General features: G+C 43.9%; 1 protein-coding gene across 2 annotated transcripts in view; it reads right to left on the bottom strand.

Moving 5' to 3' along the window:
* Positions 1-20,212, bottom strand: part of C5H10orf67 (chromosome 5 C10orf67 homolog) — an 88,961-nt gene that overhangs the window by 67,522 nt on the left and 1,227 nt on the right. For both annotated transcript variants that reach the window (XM_090047321.1, XM_090047322.1), the window contains exons 2-4: positions 14,896-15,016; positions 12,455-12,598; positions 10,556-10,630 (exon numbers count right to left, since the gene is read on the bottom strand). In XM_090047321.1, the coding sequence (XP_089903447.1) occupies positions 10,556-10,630; positions 12,455-12,598; positions 14,896-15,016 (340 nt within the window). The remainder of the gene's footprint in view (positions 1-10,555; positions 10,631-12,454; positions 12,599-14,895; positions 15,017-20,212) is intronic.

The raw sequence follows: 20,212 nt of genomic DNA on the forward strand, positions 1-20,212 counted from the left end.
AGTACTATATGATGTTGAAACATAACAAAGAAAAAAAATCCCCAAATATGGACAACAGTACATTTGATGTATACTAAGTGTATATTTATCAAGAAACACTCATGAAATGGGAAGTACTATATACGCAAAACATAGAATATTAACATTGCTGAAAGAATTTTAACTTGCATTCCTAAGCTTTATTTTGCTTTTACAACTTTTTGATTGCATTAGTGGAGTTTTTTCCCCATTAAATTAAGGGAGTGGAAAGAGATAAAAATCTTCCTAGTAGCTTGCTTTAGGAGTAAAATACAACAAAAAATGTATTTAAACAAATGGTTATGAAAAACAAACAGAACATTGTTATTTAAAAAGAAACTATTTGTACATTATAAGATTTTGGTCAGTATTATAGACAGAGGGATAATCCACTTTTGTTTCCTGAAGCAATTTAAAATATGTAGCAACTGATTAAAAGTTTTTTCCTCATGTAATACAGATTATTTGTTCTAAAAGATACTATACTTTAGTTCTATGTATGGCTCAAGTGTAGGAGTCAATGTTCAGATTTCAATAGTTCAGAACAGGAGTGGTCAAAGGGGCAGTTTCTGTCTGTGGCATACGGTAAATGGAGAAAGAAGCAGGGAGAACAGTGCAGATACAGTAGCAAGCAGAAAGCAGAGCAGCAGCTAAGGCAGGGAGCACAGGGCAGGGAGCAGGGCAGCAGATTAGACAGGGGAAAGGGATTGGAGTGGTGCTCAGGGAGAGTGCAGGGCTTAGCTTGTGGCACACCTGCCAAAAGATTGGCTCCCACTGGTTTAGAATACCATTTTAAGTCAATACAAAGTTTAAGTACTTCTAAGGTTTCTTAGTGAAGTTATACCAGAGTTTATTTCTGACAGGCAAGTTTTGGATATGAAGAAAGTTTCAGAGATCAGGCTTACTCTCCACGTATTCCTCCGGAAGATGCAAATGAAAGGACAAAGCTAAGCTATAGAAGTTTTAAGACTGCCCATAATTACTTGGCGGAGGGGTAAACACCACAGAGGCTAGGTACAAATATTCAGGGAGGTTAGATGGTGTTAAAAATGGCCACCCAATCTAATTTGGTGCTGTCAGGTAGTCACTGGGTATGGGCGTGTGCCTCTATGTCCTGCTGACATCCACCGGTCCCCTCAGGGTGGCTGCAACCCTTTTGGTCAGTCTAGGTGGGGTCTTATGCTCTCTCTTCCTGCCTGCCATGACTTTGATGATAAAGTGCTGTTAATGAAAGGGAGGTGGTGACTACCCGCCTCCACCTGGACCGACTGCTGGGATTCGTCTCAGTTCCTGAAGCCTCCGAAAAGGGATGACTAAATGACCAGTCCGAAGCAATTCCTTTCTTTCCTTTTTTTTTAAAATTTTTTTTTTCTTCTTTTAGAAAGCCATAGAAGTTTGGTCCAGGATAACTGGGGTTCTAGGCACCCACTCAAGGCTTGTTGGTGGCTTCCCTTCTGCTCGGAGCTTTCCCCGTGCTTCCTTGGTAATTGCAGCTGTGCTTGGCTTAATTGACGGCACTTGACCACTTAATGAGGAGAGGAAATCCCTAATGAAAGTAAACAGCAGGAGGGATGGTCTTCCCTGTCCTTCTTTTCCTGACCTGTCTTGGCTTTCCCGCTCCTGGATCTGGCCATGGAGCAACTCAGGGAACCCGATGCTCTTCTCTCCATTTGGGAAGCTCCTGCTCTTGGTCAGAGTATTCTTCTAGCTGCTGCCACCTCCGGCTTACTTGGCATCCTGTGGCAACCAGTCCGCGGTTTCAAAGAAACGAAAGAACAGAAGAAAAGAAAAGGAAAAAAAAAAGGAACTGATGGGTTGGGAGCATCGACCTGGAAGGACGTGGGCAGTGGGGTTCCGCAGGGCTCGGTCCTCGGGCCCGCACTGTTCAACATCTTCATCAGTGACTTGGATGAGGGGGTAGAAAGCACCCTGTTCAAGTTTGCTGATGACACTAAGATGTGGGGGGATGTGGGTGCACTAGAAGGGTGCAATAGGCTACAAGCTGACCTTGACAGGTTGCAACGGTGGGCGGATGAGAATAGGATGGGGTTTAACACTGATAAGTGCAAGGTGTTGCACATGGGGAGGAAGAACCGGCACCACACTTACAGGTTGGGGAACTCCCCTCTTGCCAGCACGGAGACGGAAAAGGATCTTGGAGTCGTCATTGACTCCACGATGAACATGGGCCGGCAGTGTGGGGAGGCAGTCAAGAAGGCCAACCGTACCCTGTCATGCATCCACAGATGCATCTCGAGCAGGTCCAGGGAGGTGATCCTCCCCCTCTATGCGGCACTGGTCAGGCCGCAGCTGGAGTACTGCGTCCAGTTCTGGGCGCCACACTTCAAGAGGGACGTGGACGATATGGAAAGAGTCCAGAGGAGGGCCACTCGTATGATCAGGGGTCAGCAGGGCAGGCCTTATGAGGATAGGCTACGGGACCTGAACCTGTTTAGCCTCCACAAGAGAAGGTTAAGGGGGGACCTTGTGGCCTGCTACAAACTGGTCAGGGGGGATCAGCGGGTATTGGGGGAGTCCCTGTTCCCCCGTGCGCTGCCAGGAGTGACCAGGAATAACAGTCACAAGCTGGCGGAGGGTAAGTTTAGATTAGATATTAGGAGGCGCTACTTCACAGTCAGGGCAGCTAGGGCCTGGAACCGGCTTCCAGGGGAAGTGGTGCAGGCTCCTAGCCTGGGGATTTTTAAAAGGAAGTTAGATAAGCACCTTGCCGGGGTCATCTGACCCCGGTGCTCTTTCCTGCCAAGGCAGGGGGTCGGACTAGATGATCTACCTAGGTCCCTTCCGACTCTAGCTACTATGATACTATGATACTATGATCCGCCTCCTCCACCTTCTCCTGGGTCTTTCCTGTCCTTATCCTCCTCCTTCCACCCTCCTCTTCACTCCTGCAGTGCGGGTGTTACTGCCTCTTCAGAGCCCAACCAGATGCTTACCCTGCTCTCAGAGCATTCTCCTTGCATCTCTGGCTCCCAGGCTTCCTTCTCCTCTTCCTCTGCCATCTTCTCTCTTCCCCTGGCTCTGTTCCCAGCTCCCGGATACTGCCCTGGCGGATTTACACCAATCCGATTTGCCTGTCGAGGTGGTAAAGCTGGGCAGAGCCAGATGGGGAGCTCCCGCCGCAGCGTGGACACCCTGATCTGTGAGGTCTGTGCCCCTGGTTGGGGATGCGTCCCAGGTGAGAATCTTTCCGATCCTCAGAAGTGCACCCAGGTGCAGACCTTGCACTGTTAGGTAGATCTAAGTGCAAACTGTACAGAAATTCAGGACAGCTATATCTGTCTAAAAATGGCTGACCAGATCTAAGTAACCCTATCTCCAAGACAGACTAACATGAATGGCACGTGCTCCCGGTGGCTGGGGAGGCACGGCTACACTGGCGGCGGCAGGAGCATGGTGGTGGCAGTCAGAGCCTGGTGGTGGGGAGCTCCCGCAGATGCCACTGGTACTGTTGGCAGCGAGGGGAGGGGCAGGTGAGTACTGACCACGGGTCAGAGACCACCCACAGGACCCACTGGCAGCGTCAGCAGCAGCCAGGGGTGATCATGACCACCCACAGACTGGCAGCAGGGTAACAAGCTGCAACCGCCCCGCAGGTGCTGCTGACAGTGTTGGCAGCACCTTTTTGCAGGGGGTGCACATGACCCCACATGCATCCCCTACGCATCATCCCTGCAGACTAATATAGATTGGGTTGGCCATTTTTAGACTGATCCTGAATTTCTGAACAGTTCCAGCAGAGCCCCAGACCTGAGAAAGCCCAGCCACTGGTCCCACCTTTGGGGCTGTACTTTTCTTCCTTCCTGACTGGCACTGGGTTATTTTTAGCCCCTCTCTTCCACCCCCAGATGGACAATGCCCCCTGCTCCTGTGGGCCAGCCAGCCCCCCTTGAGCCCTGCAACCTCCCCCACATCCTGCTAGCCACTCATGGTGCTGGTTTTACTGGTGTTCATCAGTGCAAGGAGCCCAGCAAATAAGTTGGGGGGGGGTTGCTGGTTCAGTGGGGGTGCGGGTGTGGTCAGGGGGGAAATCAGGGGCATAAAAGTAGCCCCCTGTCTTGTGGGGTATGGAAGAGAGCTCCCATCCTTTCAAGACTAACTGTAGACTCTGTGAGTTCCCTTATTTCACAGATTTCGTAGACATTAGGGCTGGAAGGTACCTTGGAAGATCACTGAATCCAGTCCCCTGACCCAGGGGCAGGAAGTCAGCTGGGGTCACAGGATCCCAGGAAGATAAACGTCCAACTGACTCTTAAAGGAGTCCAGAGTAGGTGGTTGCACCACCTCTGGCGGCAGTTTGTTCCAGGCCTTGGGGGCTCGGAGAGTAAAGAAGTTCTTCCTCATGTCCAGCCTGAAATAGTTTTGGAGGAGTTTGTGACTGTTTGACCTTGTCATCCCATGGGGCACTCTGGTGAACAGGCGTTCCCCCAGATCCTGATGTACACTCCTTATATACTTATAGGCAACCACCAGGCCCCCCCGAGCCTGCACTTTTCCAGGCTGAAGAGTCCCATAGCTCTCGGCCTCTCATCATAAGTTCTGTTTTCCTGCCCTTTGATCATGTGTGTGGCTCTCCTCTGGACTCTCTCAAGCTTCTCCACATCCTTTTTAAATTGTGGAGCCCAGAATTGGATGCAGTACTCCAGCTGTGGCCTCACCAACGCCGAGTACAGTGGGAGAATGACATCCTGAGATTTGCTAGAGAAACATCTATGGATGCAAACCAGAGTTTTGCTCACTTTGCTGGCTGCAACATCACATTGGTGGCTCATATTCATCTTGTGGTCAATCATGACCTCAAGTCCCTTTGGTGTGTGATTCCACCGAAACATCCCAGACCTCATCAACGCACACACAAATGACATGTACCCTCCCCCTGATCCATCCCACAGACTCTGCTAGCTCCCCCTGAGCCCCAAATGCCTCCTCCAACCTCCCCACAGATGTCACTTGCCCCACCAATTCCACGACCCCCCACCGGGGTGTCCCCCTCCGATTCCCCTAATCCCTCCCATGGACCCCACTTGCCCCCCTGATCCTCCCAGTAGTTCCAACCTGTCCCCCAATCCCCTCTGAAGATCCTGCCTGCCTCATCAATTCCCCCAATCCCCCCCACAGATGCCATTTGTTTCCCTGATCTCCACTGTAGTCTCTGTCTGCCCCAGTTCCCAACCCCCCAGACACTGCTTGCCCCCCCAATCCCACTTGCTCCCACAATCACCCCAACCCTCTCTGTCCCCCCTCCCCACTAGCTGTCCCCATCCTGACTTTAGATGGGGTGGCCATTTTCAACTCAGTCTAACCTCCCCCTAACCTACTGGAATGTCTGTTTGCACTAAGAATAAATATATGCAAACACATATCTAACTGTGTATATTAACTTGGTCTAATTTAATTTCCTTTTAGAGAGAGTTTTTTGACTTATTTACTTATCTATAAGAAGTATGTCTTTTCTTTTTTTAAAAAGATCGTATCTTGCAATACAAACTATTACATTTCTAGAACATCTCTGCTGGGGAGAATAATGGTAAGGAATTTGAACAACAACTACTCAAGGTCATTTGGATTTTTCATTTGACCAATCTGAAAATGACGTTTCATGAAAACCAGAATTAAATATTTAATTTTACATTGGTTCACAGAAAATTTAATAATTTTGGTCATTTAAATGATTCAACATTCTTTTGCTGGAATTTCTGTTTTGCAGAAGAATTTAAAATTGACTTTGTCCTGATTGAGGATTAAAATAAAGATTTGTCATGTTTATTTTGCAAAATGTAATGGCTTGAAATATGTATCCTGGCCCCTCTGAAGCCAATGACAAAAAAACTCCCACTGACTTCAAGGTAGCCAAAAAAGCATCACCACTTTACAGCATATAAGGAAACTGCCATATGCAGACAGAGCCCCAACAGGAGCCTAATGATTTCTGAATTATTATATAATTTTCATTCAGACTCGATCTCAATTGTCAATGCTTCAGGCAGCAAGGTATTAATTCTGAGTAAATCAAAAGCAAATTTTGTATTAAAAAATAATGTAAATGTAAAAAATTAAAAACCAACACAAGAACATAAGTGAAACCTCTGTCTAGCTTGTAAAATAAAAGACTGAATTTCTATAGAAAAGCTGATTAGATAAAGGAAGGAGTCCAGAGTATTTGAACTATTGGAGGGAACAAGAACAATAGGATGTCCCAAGCTTTGCTACAAAGACACATGCAAGAGAGATACAAAGGTATTTGGAATCAATCCTGACCAATGGAAATTCTTGGCAAGTGATTGCAACAAGTGGCATCATAGTCTTCACTGCAGCATCAAGGTCCATGACAGAAACTGGCTCCAACAGCTTGAAGAGAAAAGAGCCTGCAGGAAGCAAGCAGCTCTCAAACTACCCAACTATGACATATACATTTGTAACCACTGCCACAGATAATGTAAATCTTGGATTGGACTATTCAGTCACATGAGAGATTGCAAACCATCTACATCATAGGTTGCAATATCCACTATCTCCCATAGATGAAACAATGTAAAAAAAAGAAGATTTGCACCTTATAGACTAACAACCAGAATGGCACAGCAACCTGGGGTACCTTGAGATCCTTTCAAAGGGTGTTGTGGGGTGCCACACAATGTTACTTTTACAAACATGGGATACTTGCAGATGTTAAAAACAAACAAACAAACTCTGCACTTTACTGAAACAAACAACATGTTACTTCAACCCAGCCCTGCAGTGTCTGTATATATCAGGTACTCCTTCCTTTATCTAATAGCTGATTCAATTAGCTATTAGATAAAAGCACCAAAAAAGCCCCACTAAAGTGTCCAATCTATACAGATTGTGGCAGGGCACTCCTTGTGCCAGCCACTTTAAGAGCCTGAAGCCAGCAACCGGCAGGTGTCCAATTAGGGCAGCCATTTTGGATTCAGGGCTGCCCATATAAAAAGGGCATTTTGCTGCTGGAATGGCAGGCAACAACATTGCCTGGTTGTGAGGCTTCATGGAACACCCTGGAGGTAAGGGAGGAGCTGCAGGGGATGGTCAGGAGGCTCCTGGTCCTGGGTATGACCTAAAACTGCACCTGTCAGGAGTGGGTGGCCTCGTGGGGCTCTCAGTGGCATGGGAGCCCCCAGGAAATGCTAGGCCACTTACCACCCCTGTGAAAGGCGGGTCAGAGTGCCTTAACCCCAGCTCCCACCTTTGGGTGGGTCAGGTGACACCGGAAGTAGTGGGGCCAGGCATGGCTATGGCCACCAGAGCCCACCCAAGGAGGGAAGCCCCGAGACCCTGAGTAGAGGGAGCGTTGTGGAGCCCCGAGTAGAGGGGAGAAGAAATAGAGAGCTGAGGGCCCAGTACACATACAGACCCTGAGTGTTACCCCAGCAGGGGCCTGAGTGTGCTTAGACCTAGTTGGGTAATGGGCTGGCCACTACCCCAGTGAGAGTCGCCGGAGAGACCCAACAGACGGTATATCTGCCACCCAAAGAATGGTCCAGCAAAGCCTATGGCCAAAGGTCGCCCGCTCCAAGAGGAAGCAAGGCTGCATAAGTTGTCGATGCGAGAAAGAGACCCTGTGAGAGAGGGTGGAGTGACTGAGGCCTGAGTGAGAGGCAGGCGGTATGAATGTGCGAGTGACTGAGGCCTGACGGCGTGGCCTAAGCATGCTCCGGCTGCAGGCCAGGGACACTGGAACATCTGGATGCCATCTGCGAGGCTTGGGCCACAGTGTATGGAAGGTACAGAGCTGGGGACACCCCCAAATATGGGGGTGCAGTAATGGGCAGCCTCCCACCTTATTTAACGGCATATTATTATTCCAACAAGGTGTGGCAGGGGAGCCAGGCAGGCACCATGCCCAGAGGCAGGTGGGGGGCTAGCTGCAGCTAGCGGGGATACCAACTTTGCCAGATGTTGGGTGAACTGCCTCTTCTGGCATGCACTGAGCTTGGCAGAGGAGCGTGCCAAGTTTAAAGTAAAGCGTAGTTCTTTGGTTTGTATTAACATCTACAAGCAGCCATGATTCACAAGATAAACCCAGTGATTTCAAATAGAAACCCAGAATTGTGGTCTTTGAGTTCCTTGCAACAGAAAAATGGCTGTATTATTCTTCTTCAGTCAAGAAAAAATAAAAGCTGGCATTTTCCAAAGGGTACTGCAAGTTTATCTATGCATACCTTGAGTCTAAAAAGGTTGGAGACCACTGGATTAACCAAAATAGATACAGATATATAGCAAAAGCTTTCATGAGCTGAAGTTCACTTCATCAGATACTGTGAAAAGATGTGCAAAACAGAGTACAAGAAGGACAGAGAAACTGAACAGACTGGATGATCCCCTATGTTACAGGATGAATGAACATCACTCTGGCATCAGGATGACATGGAAGCCTGGGGCAGAACACTTTAGTCTCTGTGGACACTCTGTCTCTGACTTGAGGTTAGATGTTTTCAGATGGCAAACTTTTGAAAACAGATGCGACCAGGAAATTTTGGCCAGAGTGTCCTGAGTATGGTTTAAACAAGGAATATGGATTCTTATTGCACTACCTGGGTATTATTCCTGCCAAAACTGTGTCCAGTTTATTCCATCTCCACAATGCCAGTGCCAAAAAATAACTTAACAACTATATGGGTGGTCAGAGACTAAAACATGATCCCTGCCCAACATTCTTTGGAGTGTTTTTAGACAGGACCCTGAGTTTCTGGGAACATCTAAAGAAAATAACAGCAAAGGTCAAATCCTGAAACAACTTGCTAGCTAAGCTTGCTGGATCAACATGGGGAGCTGCAGCCACAATAGTCCAGACTTCAGCTCTTGCCTTATCATACTTATCAGCAGAGTATTGTGCACCTGTCTGGCAAAGATCATCACATAAACATTTTGTTGACACAGCTGAATGCAACCATGAGTATCATAACTGAAACCCTCCACTCAACCTTCCTTGGCTTCCTGTCCTTGCAAATATCACTCCCCCACACATTTGTTGACTGAGGATGACTCAAAAGTTGGTAAAACCATCCATGCTGCACCTTACCTACCTAACCAATGACCTATTTAACCCACCCAAGGCCCACCTTCTTTCACAACACCCCTTATAAAGCAACCTCCCTGACCAGAATCTGTTTGGAGAAGCCCTCTGGATCAAGGAATGGGAATCACACAAGGTCACAAACAAGCTCTTTGTGAGAAACCCCACTTGTCAACAACATACTGGCCTTGAGCTATCACGGCGAGTAGTCCCTGCTAAACAGGTTCAAGACAGGCTAAGGCCCCTGTGCAGCCAACCTTTGTCACTGAGGCCTCAGTGCTAACCCACCGTGCATTTGTGGAGAGATGCAAACAATGCCACATATCACCAAGGAGTGCCTCCTCTACAAACTAAGAAGTGGATTAATAATTCTGAAAGAGAAGGCTATTGTTGGCTTTGTGGAATTGCATTTGCTAAATAAATAACCTGGGTTAACTTTGGTGCCTCCTCCTTTCTCTACCCACTTTTGTCTTTTGTATTTTAATTTTTCTCTCTCATACTCTGCTTTCTGCATGTCCTTTCACAGCATCTGATACAGTGAGCTGGGATTAAAGTACATCTGAGCAGTTAGTCAGCAAAGTGATCTCTCTTTATACCTCCTTTCTTACATGAAAAACCCTAACTGATATTTTGCAAATTGAAAGGTGGCAACCAAACAAGTGTACACTGCACAAATAATAAATATCTGCAGAATTGGACTGATCAGAGATTAGTAGAAAAAAAATTATGAGACAATTCTGTGGAAAAGCCAACTACTAGAAATGCACAAGGCTTCATAACAAATAATATTCCACTAGTTTGAACATTATTTAGAATGCTCAGAAATGGGATTTTATTTGCTTTAGAATATAAGTATTGAAAGGACTATTAATAATTACTTCAAAACAATGTTAAATATAATCATCAGCCCTCGACGCAGAGCAGACATTCTTTTTGTATAGTGCCAGAAACCTCCATAGAAAAGTTTTAAAGGCACTGACCATAGGTTGTGGCAAATATATGTGGGACAATAAGTAAATTCAAGCACTTCATAGAGTTTTAAAAGAAATCAGCAGGGTGACGGCAGCAACCTAAAAATGACAACAACAATGGCAAAACTCTGCTTCTTGATGACTGTTTAACTTAAAACTTCCATATGTAAAAAAGAAATACATTTATTGACTTGCTAGAATTAAAAATCATTCTATGAAAAAGGCAGAAGATGGTGACTAGAAACTAACATTTTAGGCAAATTGCTTTAACTTGCCTTAGCTGTGCATTTATTCATTTGTTTCTTTATTCAAAGAAACAAATGAAACAACTTTTTTCTATGTAGTGTATTTTTAAATACTTTATCCTTATGATAGATTTAAGACTTTTTTTTAGCATTTATAGTGCACTGCCATGCTGACTATTAAAAATTCTGTGGCTTGTAGAAAGCATAATGCAGCATCTTACTCGTGAAATAACTGCTCTACCAAAAAAGCAGTCATAATTAAAACCCACCTCAAAGTCCATTCTGGGAACAGCAAGTGCATCAGAGAGCTGCTGCTGATAGCTTTGTCGAATTTGGGCTTCTCTCTGAAATTTAAAATTTAACTGATTACTGAAATTGTTTTATTGGTTGCTTAAAAAATCCAGACTATTAAAAACCATCATTACTATTGTTTCTTCTTTTTCTCCACTGAAGAAAATCTAAAAGATGTCCAAATTCTTAAATTAAAAATGTATAAATACATAAAGTTACTAGATTAGTGTCCCTAGGATAATTTGTCACCTTTTTGCTTATAACATTGAAGTGCAAGAAACTCTTTTACAAGTTTAGCTAAATAATTCTACTACACACACCCATGTGCATGCACATGCATATACACTTTAGAGACCTGTATGCAAAAATTATTAAATTTTCCCTAACAAAAAAAATCTAACAATTCCCAACAAATTTAGATATGCACAAAGCTTATACGTGTGAAAATCGCTTATTTACAACATCTTACTATTTTAATTACTGGATGTGTCAAGTGTTTGAAAACTGGAACTTATAATTTAAAATGTTAGTCATGTCATTTATTTATTAGATTTGTATGCCACTTTTCCCAAAAAAGCCTCAGGCTGGCTTACAATAAAACACAAAAATAATTTATTAAAGCAGCTTAAAAATTAAATAATAGATTGAGGTATATAAAACATTTCCCCCAAACAATATCCCAACTTAATCTTGCTTGCTGAATGGCTATCCAAATGAAAGCATATTACAGCACATTTTGAAGATGTCCAGGTTCGCACTCTGAGGAACCACATAGGGGAGGGAGTTCCAGAGCTGAAGAGATACTACCAAAAATGGAATCCCACATTTTCATCAAGAGAATGTGGTGAACAGATTGTATTTGCAGGAGATTGATCTTGGCTGAACCTAGGGATCAAGGCAGAACATAAGAGAGAAGGTAGTTTCTTTGGTATATAGGACCCAGACTGTTCAAAGCAGTGATTCTCAACCAGGGTGCCTTGAGATCTCGTCAATGTTAGCACTGTTTGGTTTGCAAACATGATTCACAGAAGATAAATTCACAAGAGATTTCAAACAGAAACACATAGTTGTAGTTTGAGTTGTTTGCAACAGAAAAATTGCTATTATTTCCCCGTAGTCAAAAAAAAGAGCGAAAACTAAAAGCTGACATCTTATGAGGGGTACCATAAGTCTATCCAGGGATTCAAGTCTAAAAAGGTTGAGAACCACTTATTTAGAGCCGTACAGGTCAAAACCAGTACCCTGAGTTGCACCTGAAAAGCTACTGGGAGCCAGGGTGTGTTCTGAAGCACTGAAGTAAGGTGCCCTCATAAGGTGAGATAACTTGGAAACTTGAAACTGGATATAATTCCTTTATGGATGGGTTTGCTCTGATTGTTCCTGTGGGCTTGTATGCAAATACTAGGATATAGGCTATAATTGTCTTTGTTAACTAATAGATAATATAGCATTTGCTTTGGAAGATAATCCATTGCTTAAATAACTGTAAAGATTTTGTAAACACATAAGAAAAAAAGGTAGGTTAAAATTTAGGTCTATCAATTTCACTGTGCTTTTACTTTAAAATCCTCATTATTACAGTACATTTTTAGTATCAAATGTTGTTCTATTATTTAGGAGGTTTCTGTAGACAGCTTCCTAGATGTTTATATGTAGAGGACAGCATGGCCTGCTATTTGCCTGACAACAAATTTATGGAGAACCATTTTATATATTTGCAGTAGGAGTTTCCTTCATTTATTTATTGTCAGTACCTTTGATAAATAATAATACAAGATAAAATTAGTTCACAATCTAAACAAACAGGGAATAAATTCATGAGAATAGGTATCTTATAAATGTTATGCATATAACTGATTAATGGAGTTACTTTGTACCTTTTTATGAAAATCTTCAATGTCGTTCAGCCTGTCATTTATGTGTCTACAAAGATTTGAAGCATGCTCTTGTATTTTTTCTTCATATTGTGAACAAAGGACATTTTTGTAGATCAAAAAATCTTGCTGGAGGGAGTCAATCAGCTAAAAATTTAAAGACTGATGTTACATATACAACAAAGAATATTTTCTGCAATTCTTTCTACTGGTAATAAATAAGATAGCCTGAAAGCAATGTGCACCAGTTCTCATGATTTGTTCAAACACGGCAATAATTGGCCAAATTTGTTGACTCTTAAACCAAATTAAATACTTGCACATCTTTCTAAAAAGGAGGATTTTGGAAGAACTTCTTGCCAAAAAACAAGTTTTGTTTATACAAGGCAAAATGTCATCATTTTTGCAGAACAAAACAAATCATAAAAAGAAATTATGTGATGTAGTGCCAATGTCACACTTGACATATCTGTAATATGTTCTTTTTGAGCATGGCATGATCATTCCTGATGGATGATAAAAAGCTAAGTTTGGCATTCAGAGCAATAGGGTGTAGGCGTGAAAAGGCACTCACCTACTCAGCTCTATCAAAATAGTAGTCCTTCTGGGTATGACCAAAAGCAGAAATGTAGACCCCACACCATTAGGAAGCAGCTAATTTGGGGATTTAAGGGTAACTTTGTTTCACAGGGGAAGCAAGTGCTGAAAGTTGAGGTGTTGCCAGATTTTTAGGCACCCACACCGTTAGGAAGCAGCTAGTCTGGGGATTTGAGGGTCACAATTTTGGATGTGGGCAGGATTTAGACATCTAAATGCCATGTTAGGTACTTAAATAATTCTGTGGATCTGGGACTTAATCTCTCTGGAATTGGTTTTTATGCCACTAAGAGAATGTTGGGTGAGGCAAGTTATGCCCAATGCAATGCCTATACCTCCATACCAAATATAATATTATATAAATGGAAAGATAAAAAAGTAAAGAGAGAGAGAGAGAGATAAGGAAAAGCCTACTATTAAAGACAAGCCCAGTCAAGAGTTCTTAAGATATAGGCTCCTCTAAAGTCATACAATACTTTTGTTTTCCAAGGTAAACCTTTACCTTCTGTTTTAAAACTCGGAGAAGGAAGTAACCAACTGTCATACCACTTTTATTTTCATACATAATATTGTGCGAGTAAGGATATTGTCCTATTTTACAGTCCCCTTTCCCCTGTGTATTATGTACACAGTGTCAAATTCACAACAGGTGTTAACTGAGTTGGGCTAATCCCTTCCAGTGATAAATCATTAGATTCATGGCTAGAGTCCTAGGAGAAAAAAAAAAGACTTAGTGTCTGATGCTATTTCATCTAGTTGGCATCTGAGGAGCACCAAGCAACTTTTAAGCATGTAAGTATGATCCTATTTTGGTCTAAGAAACGGGCGGGCGTCCGTGGTGGCTGGGAGGTTCCGAGCGGCCGGCGCGTGGGACGGGGAGGGCCCGTCCGGGCGGGCGGCCCCAGCCGCGTCGGCCCCCAGGGAACCTAGCCGGGACCTGAGAGAAACCCCGGCCCCCCCGACGGGAAGGCGCTGGCCATGGCGGTGAGTCCTGGTCGCTGCCCTCCGGGTGGATGCTTCTCCCCCCTCGTGGGGTTCGCGGAGCCGGCTGGAGGGTGCCGGGCTCAGCTCCACGTCCTCCTCCGGCGCCTGTTCCTCGCCCGCCTGGTCGCGGGGGGCGAGGCGGTGTCCGGAAGGGGGGGTTGGGACCACCTGGAGTTCGGAACCGTTACTGCATCTATCTTGTAATTTCAGCTTAGACTTAAGCACCTAAATCACAAAAAATGGGGAAGAAGGACCTATCTATCTTTTGCCCAAAAGCTTAGTAATTGGCCAGGATTTGAGAACATGATTGCAGACCCTGTTCAGCCTGAGGGCATTTCCCACTTCCCAGAAAAGTGCTCTTACTTCCACGCAATGGGTAGGCAAAGGCTGATGGCATCCTATATTTCTTCAGACATTCTCCTGTTAGATGACTCATAGGTAGAATGGCATCTGGGCCTTAGACTATTTATTTACATATTTGTTGTTTGCCACGTTTAAACTTCTACTATTCTTTATACACTTGTTCAGAGTTTGTTTTTCCTTTTGTTGTTGGGGCTTTTTTGTTTTGTTTTTTACATAAGCATAACATTCTCTGATTAGGATAACAGGTTTTTCCAGCCCCTTACACAACTACTTCTTTTAATGGGAGTTATTAGCATATTCTATTAGGAGAACAAAGATTTGTGTAATTTAAATGGTAGTGTTAGAGTGGTGCTGTAATTTAAATGAAACATGCATGAGGGAAGAAGAAAAGTTAGATTAGATTTCCTAAATAGTTTAAAGAGTGCAAATTACTTTGACAGAGAATGCATTCTCCAACAAAACAGAGAATACCTTGACAGATATCTGAGAAACTATCTAACCTGTACTAAAGTTTGTGTAGTATTAGTCAGCTCCTTTAGTTCAGCTACTTCTGTGATATCTGTTTGAGTAGCATGGTCTGTGACAAAATAGCCTATTTTTAAGTCATCTGAAATGGAAGGCCTGAAAAAAAAAACAACAAAAATTATTGAATATGGGTTACTAATTAACTTATGTTCTTAATTAACAAACTGCCCTTAAGACCTGAATAGCTAACCAGCAACGATTAGCCAAAATATATTTCTTATTGCTTCTCTTAATGTACTTCTTTTAGAGAGATGGGTAATATTTGAAAGATCAGAATAAGAAGTGTGCTTACAGTCTCCATTGCCTATGTTTGTTTCCACAAAGGGAAATTTTCTAGTCATATATGCAAACTAAAATATTAGGTTTGTTCTGAAATGTAAGCCCTTAAAAGAGAACACACAACAGGGGAGAATGTATTTTGTGACTAATTATACTTGTGTATATATATATCATTTCTTTAAAATAATTATCAATCCAAGAGATACTAAATTTTAGAGCTGGGCATACTGGATTTTCTATTGATTGGTCACTGGGATAACAAACATAAAACATCTCAATGTATTGCATCTCAGAAAAGCCAAAAACCCAGCATCAAGGCACATGAGAGGTAACTGCTGCCTTCTATACAAACGGCTAACTACCATTTAAAAAAATTCCTAGGTGCACCAACTAATTTCCATGTCTAAATTGAGACTGAAAACTGGTATCTCATTTCATTTTCTTTTTAAATGCCATACAACTATAACAATAAACTATGCTTTCCTGTGCCATTCTTGGCCAAATTCCTCCTTTGACCTCACTCAGGTTGACTCAAACCTCTCAGAAATAGTGCATCTGGCTAGTTAGGCTAAACTTGAGGGGGAAAAATACAAAGTTTTGACAACACCCCCCTTAAAATATTAAGAGAGTATGGAGGGAAGATCAAGCTGAGATTTCACTTGCCACAGGACAGACACATCAGGTTAAACTTAAAGTTAAGGCGTCTACTCTTAACCGTAAAGCAGTTGGCAAAATGTGTTTTACACTGAGCTTGACCCTGCCAGCCCCTTTGTTAGGTGAAACAATGCTAGTGGACTAGAACGCTTTCAAAAGCTGCTCCACCATGAAACCCTCTGAAATACTCTGAATGCCAGTGTTATCATATCAAGAATTTTGATCTGTGATTTACAGATTACTGATAGATCACCAGGGACCTATGTGGCTAGTTCGTGCCTAGCACTATTTTCATGTTTGATAGCCAGAAACTCTATGTCTAATCCCAGATCTGTTACTGACTCATTTGACCACTGACAATTATAGTTTTCTCAGTCCCCACGTGATAGGAAGTTAAAACTCTGCTTCTGAACACAGCTCTGCCACTGACTCAGTGTCTAACCTGAAGCAAGTCAATTAACCTTTCTGGCTGCATCCATACAAGTGTGGATATACAGTTTGTGATGCCTACATATGCAAAGTGTGGCACTCTCCGCGTTGCTACCTTGCAGCATGGGGGGTTGGGTTGACCCCAGGAAATCCTGGGGTCAACAAAACCCATACCTTAAAAAAATGGAGTGGCACACATGGTGGTAGCACACACTGCTCAAAACCAGAGCCTGGCCTGCCAGAGCCATGTTCCAGCTGCTGGCGAGGCTCCCTGCTGCAGGAGTGCCATGGCTGCAGCTCCCTGAACCCCCTGGAATCCATCTGCAGCCTCACCTGGGGTAACCTGCTGTACACGAGAGGGTGCAAAACACAGGCTTTCCCCAGGGACACGTAGCAGCAGCACAAGGTGCGCTGCTGCTTCTTGTCTGCAGAGAAACAAACAGGGACACACGGCCTCTGTCTACTTTTTCATATCTGTAAAATGGGGCTACTTAGTCCTTAAATCCAACCATCCCGGGGGGTTAAGTGTACTAATTAAATATACCTTTGGAATAAATTTGATTCATCTGGTTAAGAACTCATTTCAAAACAAAACACTTCAAGAATATTTGTTCACTTTTACTCATTCAAAATGGGTGCCTGTTGAAACAGATATTCTTGCATTAAGCAGGAAGTGAGTCTTCAGAGTAGTATAAAATCTTGTTTTTATTTATACACTAATTCTTCAGGCTCAGCCATGACTCTTCATGACTACAGAAATTAGTAGAGTAACAATGGGTGGGCAAGTGAGGCATGAGTCCCAGGCACTGCCTAAGGGCAGCAGAATGAGCTAGAGGGGCACTTCATCCTCCTATTCCCAGCTCCTACAGCCCCTCCTGCACCCTTCACTTTCCCTTTAGTCACTCCAGATTCAAGCTCAGCAGCGGAGAGGACAGAGCAGCAATGGCAGCGTATGGTGGGGAAGCAGTAGCAGCCAGAGGTTTGCTGCTGTTGAGGATGGGGTGAATGTAATCTATTTTTGCTTCCAAAAACTAGGTGTTTAAATGGCTGTTCATCATGCATATCAATGGCAAAAAAGGAAGCAACATCTGCCCATTTCAGCAGTGAACCCCTGGCCTCCTTTCCCACACCATGAGCTGCCACCACCCAGGGTAAAGTACAGGCCAGTTCTGACTCTGACAAGAAAACACATTAGCCCTTAGTGTGTGCTGATAGAACTGAAGGCTTTGAACGGTATTTTCAAAGATTAACTAAATAGCTTATATGCAGAACTCCCTTTGATTTCAGGGTAAATTAGATGTCTGGTGGCTAAGAACCAGTACAAGACTTAGGAACCCATTAGGCATTACAGCACCTAACTTTACATTCCTGGCCATGAGTGAAACCCAAAACCCTGTGTTAAGCACTTAAGCTCTCTATACCAGTGATTCTCAGCCAAGATGGTGTGGCAGCCTGGGGTGCCTTGAAACCCTGTCAAGGGTGCCACACAGTGTTAGCACCAGTGTGTGCACAATGATTCACAAGATAAACCCAGAGATTTCAACTAGGAATCCATAGTATTAAATGCATTCTGACCTATTGTGTCTTCCTGAGATCTCGGCAATTAAAAAAAATTGCTCTACAATTTTTCTATAATAAAAATAAATGAGTGAAAATTAAGAGCTGGCATTTTCCAAGGGATGTCTTGAGTCTAAAAATGTTGAGGACCACTGCTCTATACACAGTGGGTAGAATTAAGTATCTTAGAAAGCATTTGTTTAGAACAGTAATTCTCAGTCATAGAATCATAGAAGTTGGGACGGAAGGGACCTTATAGATCTTCAAGTCCGACCCACTGCCAGGGCAGGGGAAAAAAAAAAACGGCTCAAATGATTCCAGCTAGGTAGGCATCAAGCCTCTTCTTAAATACCCCCAGGGTAGGAGCCAGCACCACTTCCCTTGGAAGTTGGTTCCAGATCCTAGCCGCCCTGTTCAGTTCTTACGGATGTCTAAACTAAACCTACTCTCCAACAACTTGTGGCCGTTATTCCTTGTTATATTCTCCCAAACCCTTCTGGTCCCCCCTAGTGAGTTTATAGATGGTCACAAGGTTGCCCCTCAGCCTTCTCTTGTGAAGGCTAAACAGGTTCAGGTCCCGTAGTCTTTCATTGTAGGGTCTGCCCTGTAGTCCCCAGATCATGCGGGTGGCCCTCCTCTGGACCCTCTTAATGTTGTCCACATCCCTCCTGAAATGGGGCGCACAGAACTGGACACAGTACCCCAGCTGTGGCCTGACCAGTGTTGCATAGAGGGGGAGGATCACCTCCTTGCCCCTGCTAGAGATGCACCTGTGGATGCACAACAAGGTGCAGTTAGCCCTTCCAACCGTGACCTCGCATTGTCAGCTCATGTTCATTTTGGAGTCAATAATGACTCCAAGATCCCTTTCTGCCTCCATGCTCTCAAGAAGGGAGTTTCCCATCCTGTAAATGTGCTGCTGGTTACTACTACCCAAGTGCAGCACCCTGCACTTGTCAGTGTTGAAGCGCATCTTGTTTTTGCTAGCCCACCCCTGTAACCTATCCAAGTCTTGCTGCAGCCTTTCCCTCCCTCCTAGCTTGCTCACCTTACCCCAAATTTTGGTATCATCAGTGAATTTAAACAGGGTGCTTTTCACCCCTTCGTCCAAATTGCTAATAAAGAGATTGAACAGCGCAGGCCCAAGGACCGAGCCCTGGGGACTCCACTGCCCACTTCTCCCCAGGTCAAATATGACCCATCCCCTACCACCCTCTGAGTGCGACCCTTCAGCCAATCTGCAATCCATCCGGCTGTGTAGGCATCAGTGCCACAGTCGCCCAATTTTTTAATGAGGATGGGGTGGGAGACGGTGTCAAAGACCTTGCTGAAGTCCAGAAAGACTACATCCAAGGCAACACCTGCATCCAAGGCTTTTGTGAACTTATCATAAAAGGCAATCAGGTTGGTCTGACATGACCTGCCCCTAAAACCGTGCTGATTGCCCTTGAACATCATCCCTGAAGCCGGCCCATCACAGATGTGCTCCATGATGATCTTCTCAAAGAGTTTCCCTAGGATTAAGGTAAGACTGATGGGCCTATAGTAGTCAAGGTGCTTTGAGAGCCTTTCAAGGGTACCATGGGGTGCCATGCAATATTAGCACTATGAGATATAAAAATGCGATTCACAAGATAAACCCAGAGATTTAAAATAAGAATCCATAATCATAAAAGCATTCTGACCTACTGTGGCCTTTCTAAGTTCTTTGCAACAGAAGAATTGCTCTCTTATTTTTCTGTAGTCAACAAACAAGTAAAAATTAAAAGCTAACATTTTGCTAGGAGTCTTAAGCATAAAAAGGTCGAGAATCACTGATGCAGAACCACTCTTACTCTTCAAACTTACCTTGTTTACAAAAGACCTATCAAGGCTCAACCTAACAATCAGTTTGCAAAGCCAGAAACATGAACGATTTGAAGCCCAGTTCCTTTCTGCTATTTTTCTACTATGTCAATAAACCTAGATCAACAACTTAGATTCTCAAGGACATAAGTCCCCTCATCAAGAACTTTAAACTAACAGGCTGGTTTCTGGTACTGGCCCAGCTCCGTTCGCTACTGCGCTCGCCTACCAGGAAAGCAGAGTTGCTGCCCCAGAGTTTTCCGAATGCAAAATAAGCAAGCAGATGCAGCTGCCGTATCAGAAGAATGCTGTTTATTTTAACTAAACGGTATCAAAGACGATGGCAGGGGAACGGAAAGAGAGCAGCACACACCTTTAAAGGAAGACATCTGAGAAGAACAGGAAGAGAGAGGCAGAGAGACTGACAGCCCCTAGAGAAAAGCTCCTGAGGACCCCTGGAGGGCTCAGGACGTAGCTTCCCAAACGCTTCCTCAGCATGACCCCACCTCTGGCCCCATCTCCCCACCT

The sequence above is a fragment of the Crocodylus siamensis genome, chromosome 5, assembly GCF_052110815.1.
Source record: "Crocodylus siamensis isolate JL-2025a chromosome 5, ASM5211081v1, whole genome shotgun sequence".
Classification (NCBI taxonomy): domain Eukaryota; kingdom Metazoa; phylum Chordata; order Crocodylia; family Crocodylidae; genus Crocodylus; species Crocodylus siamensis.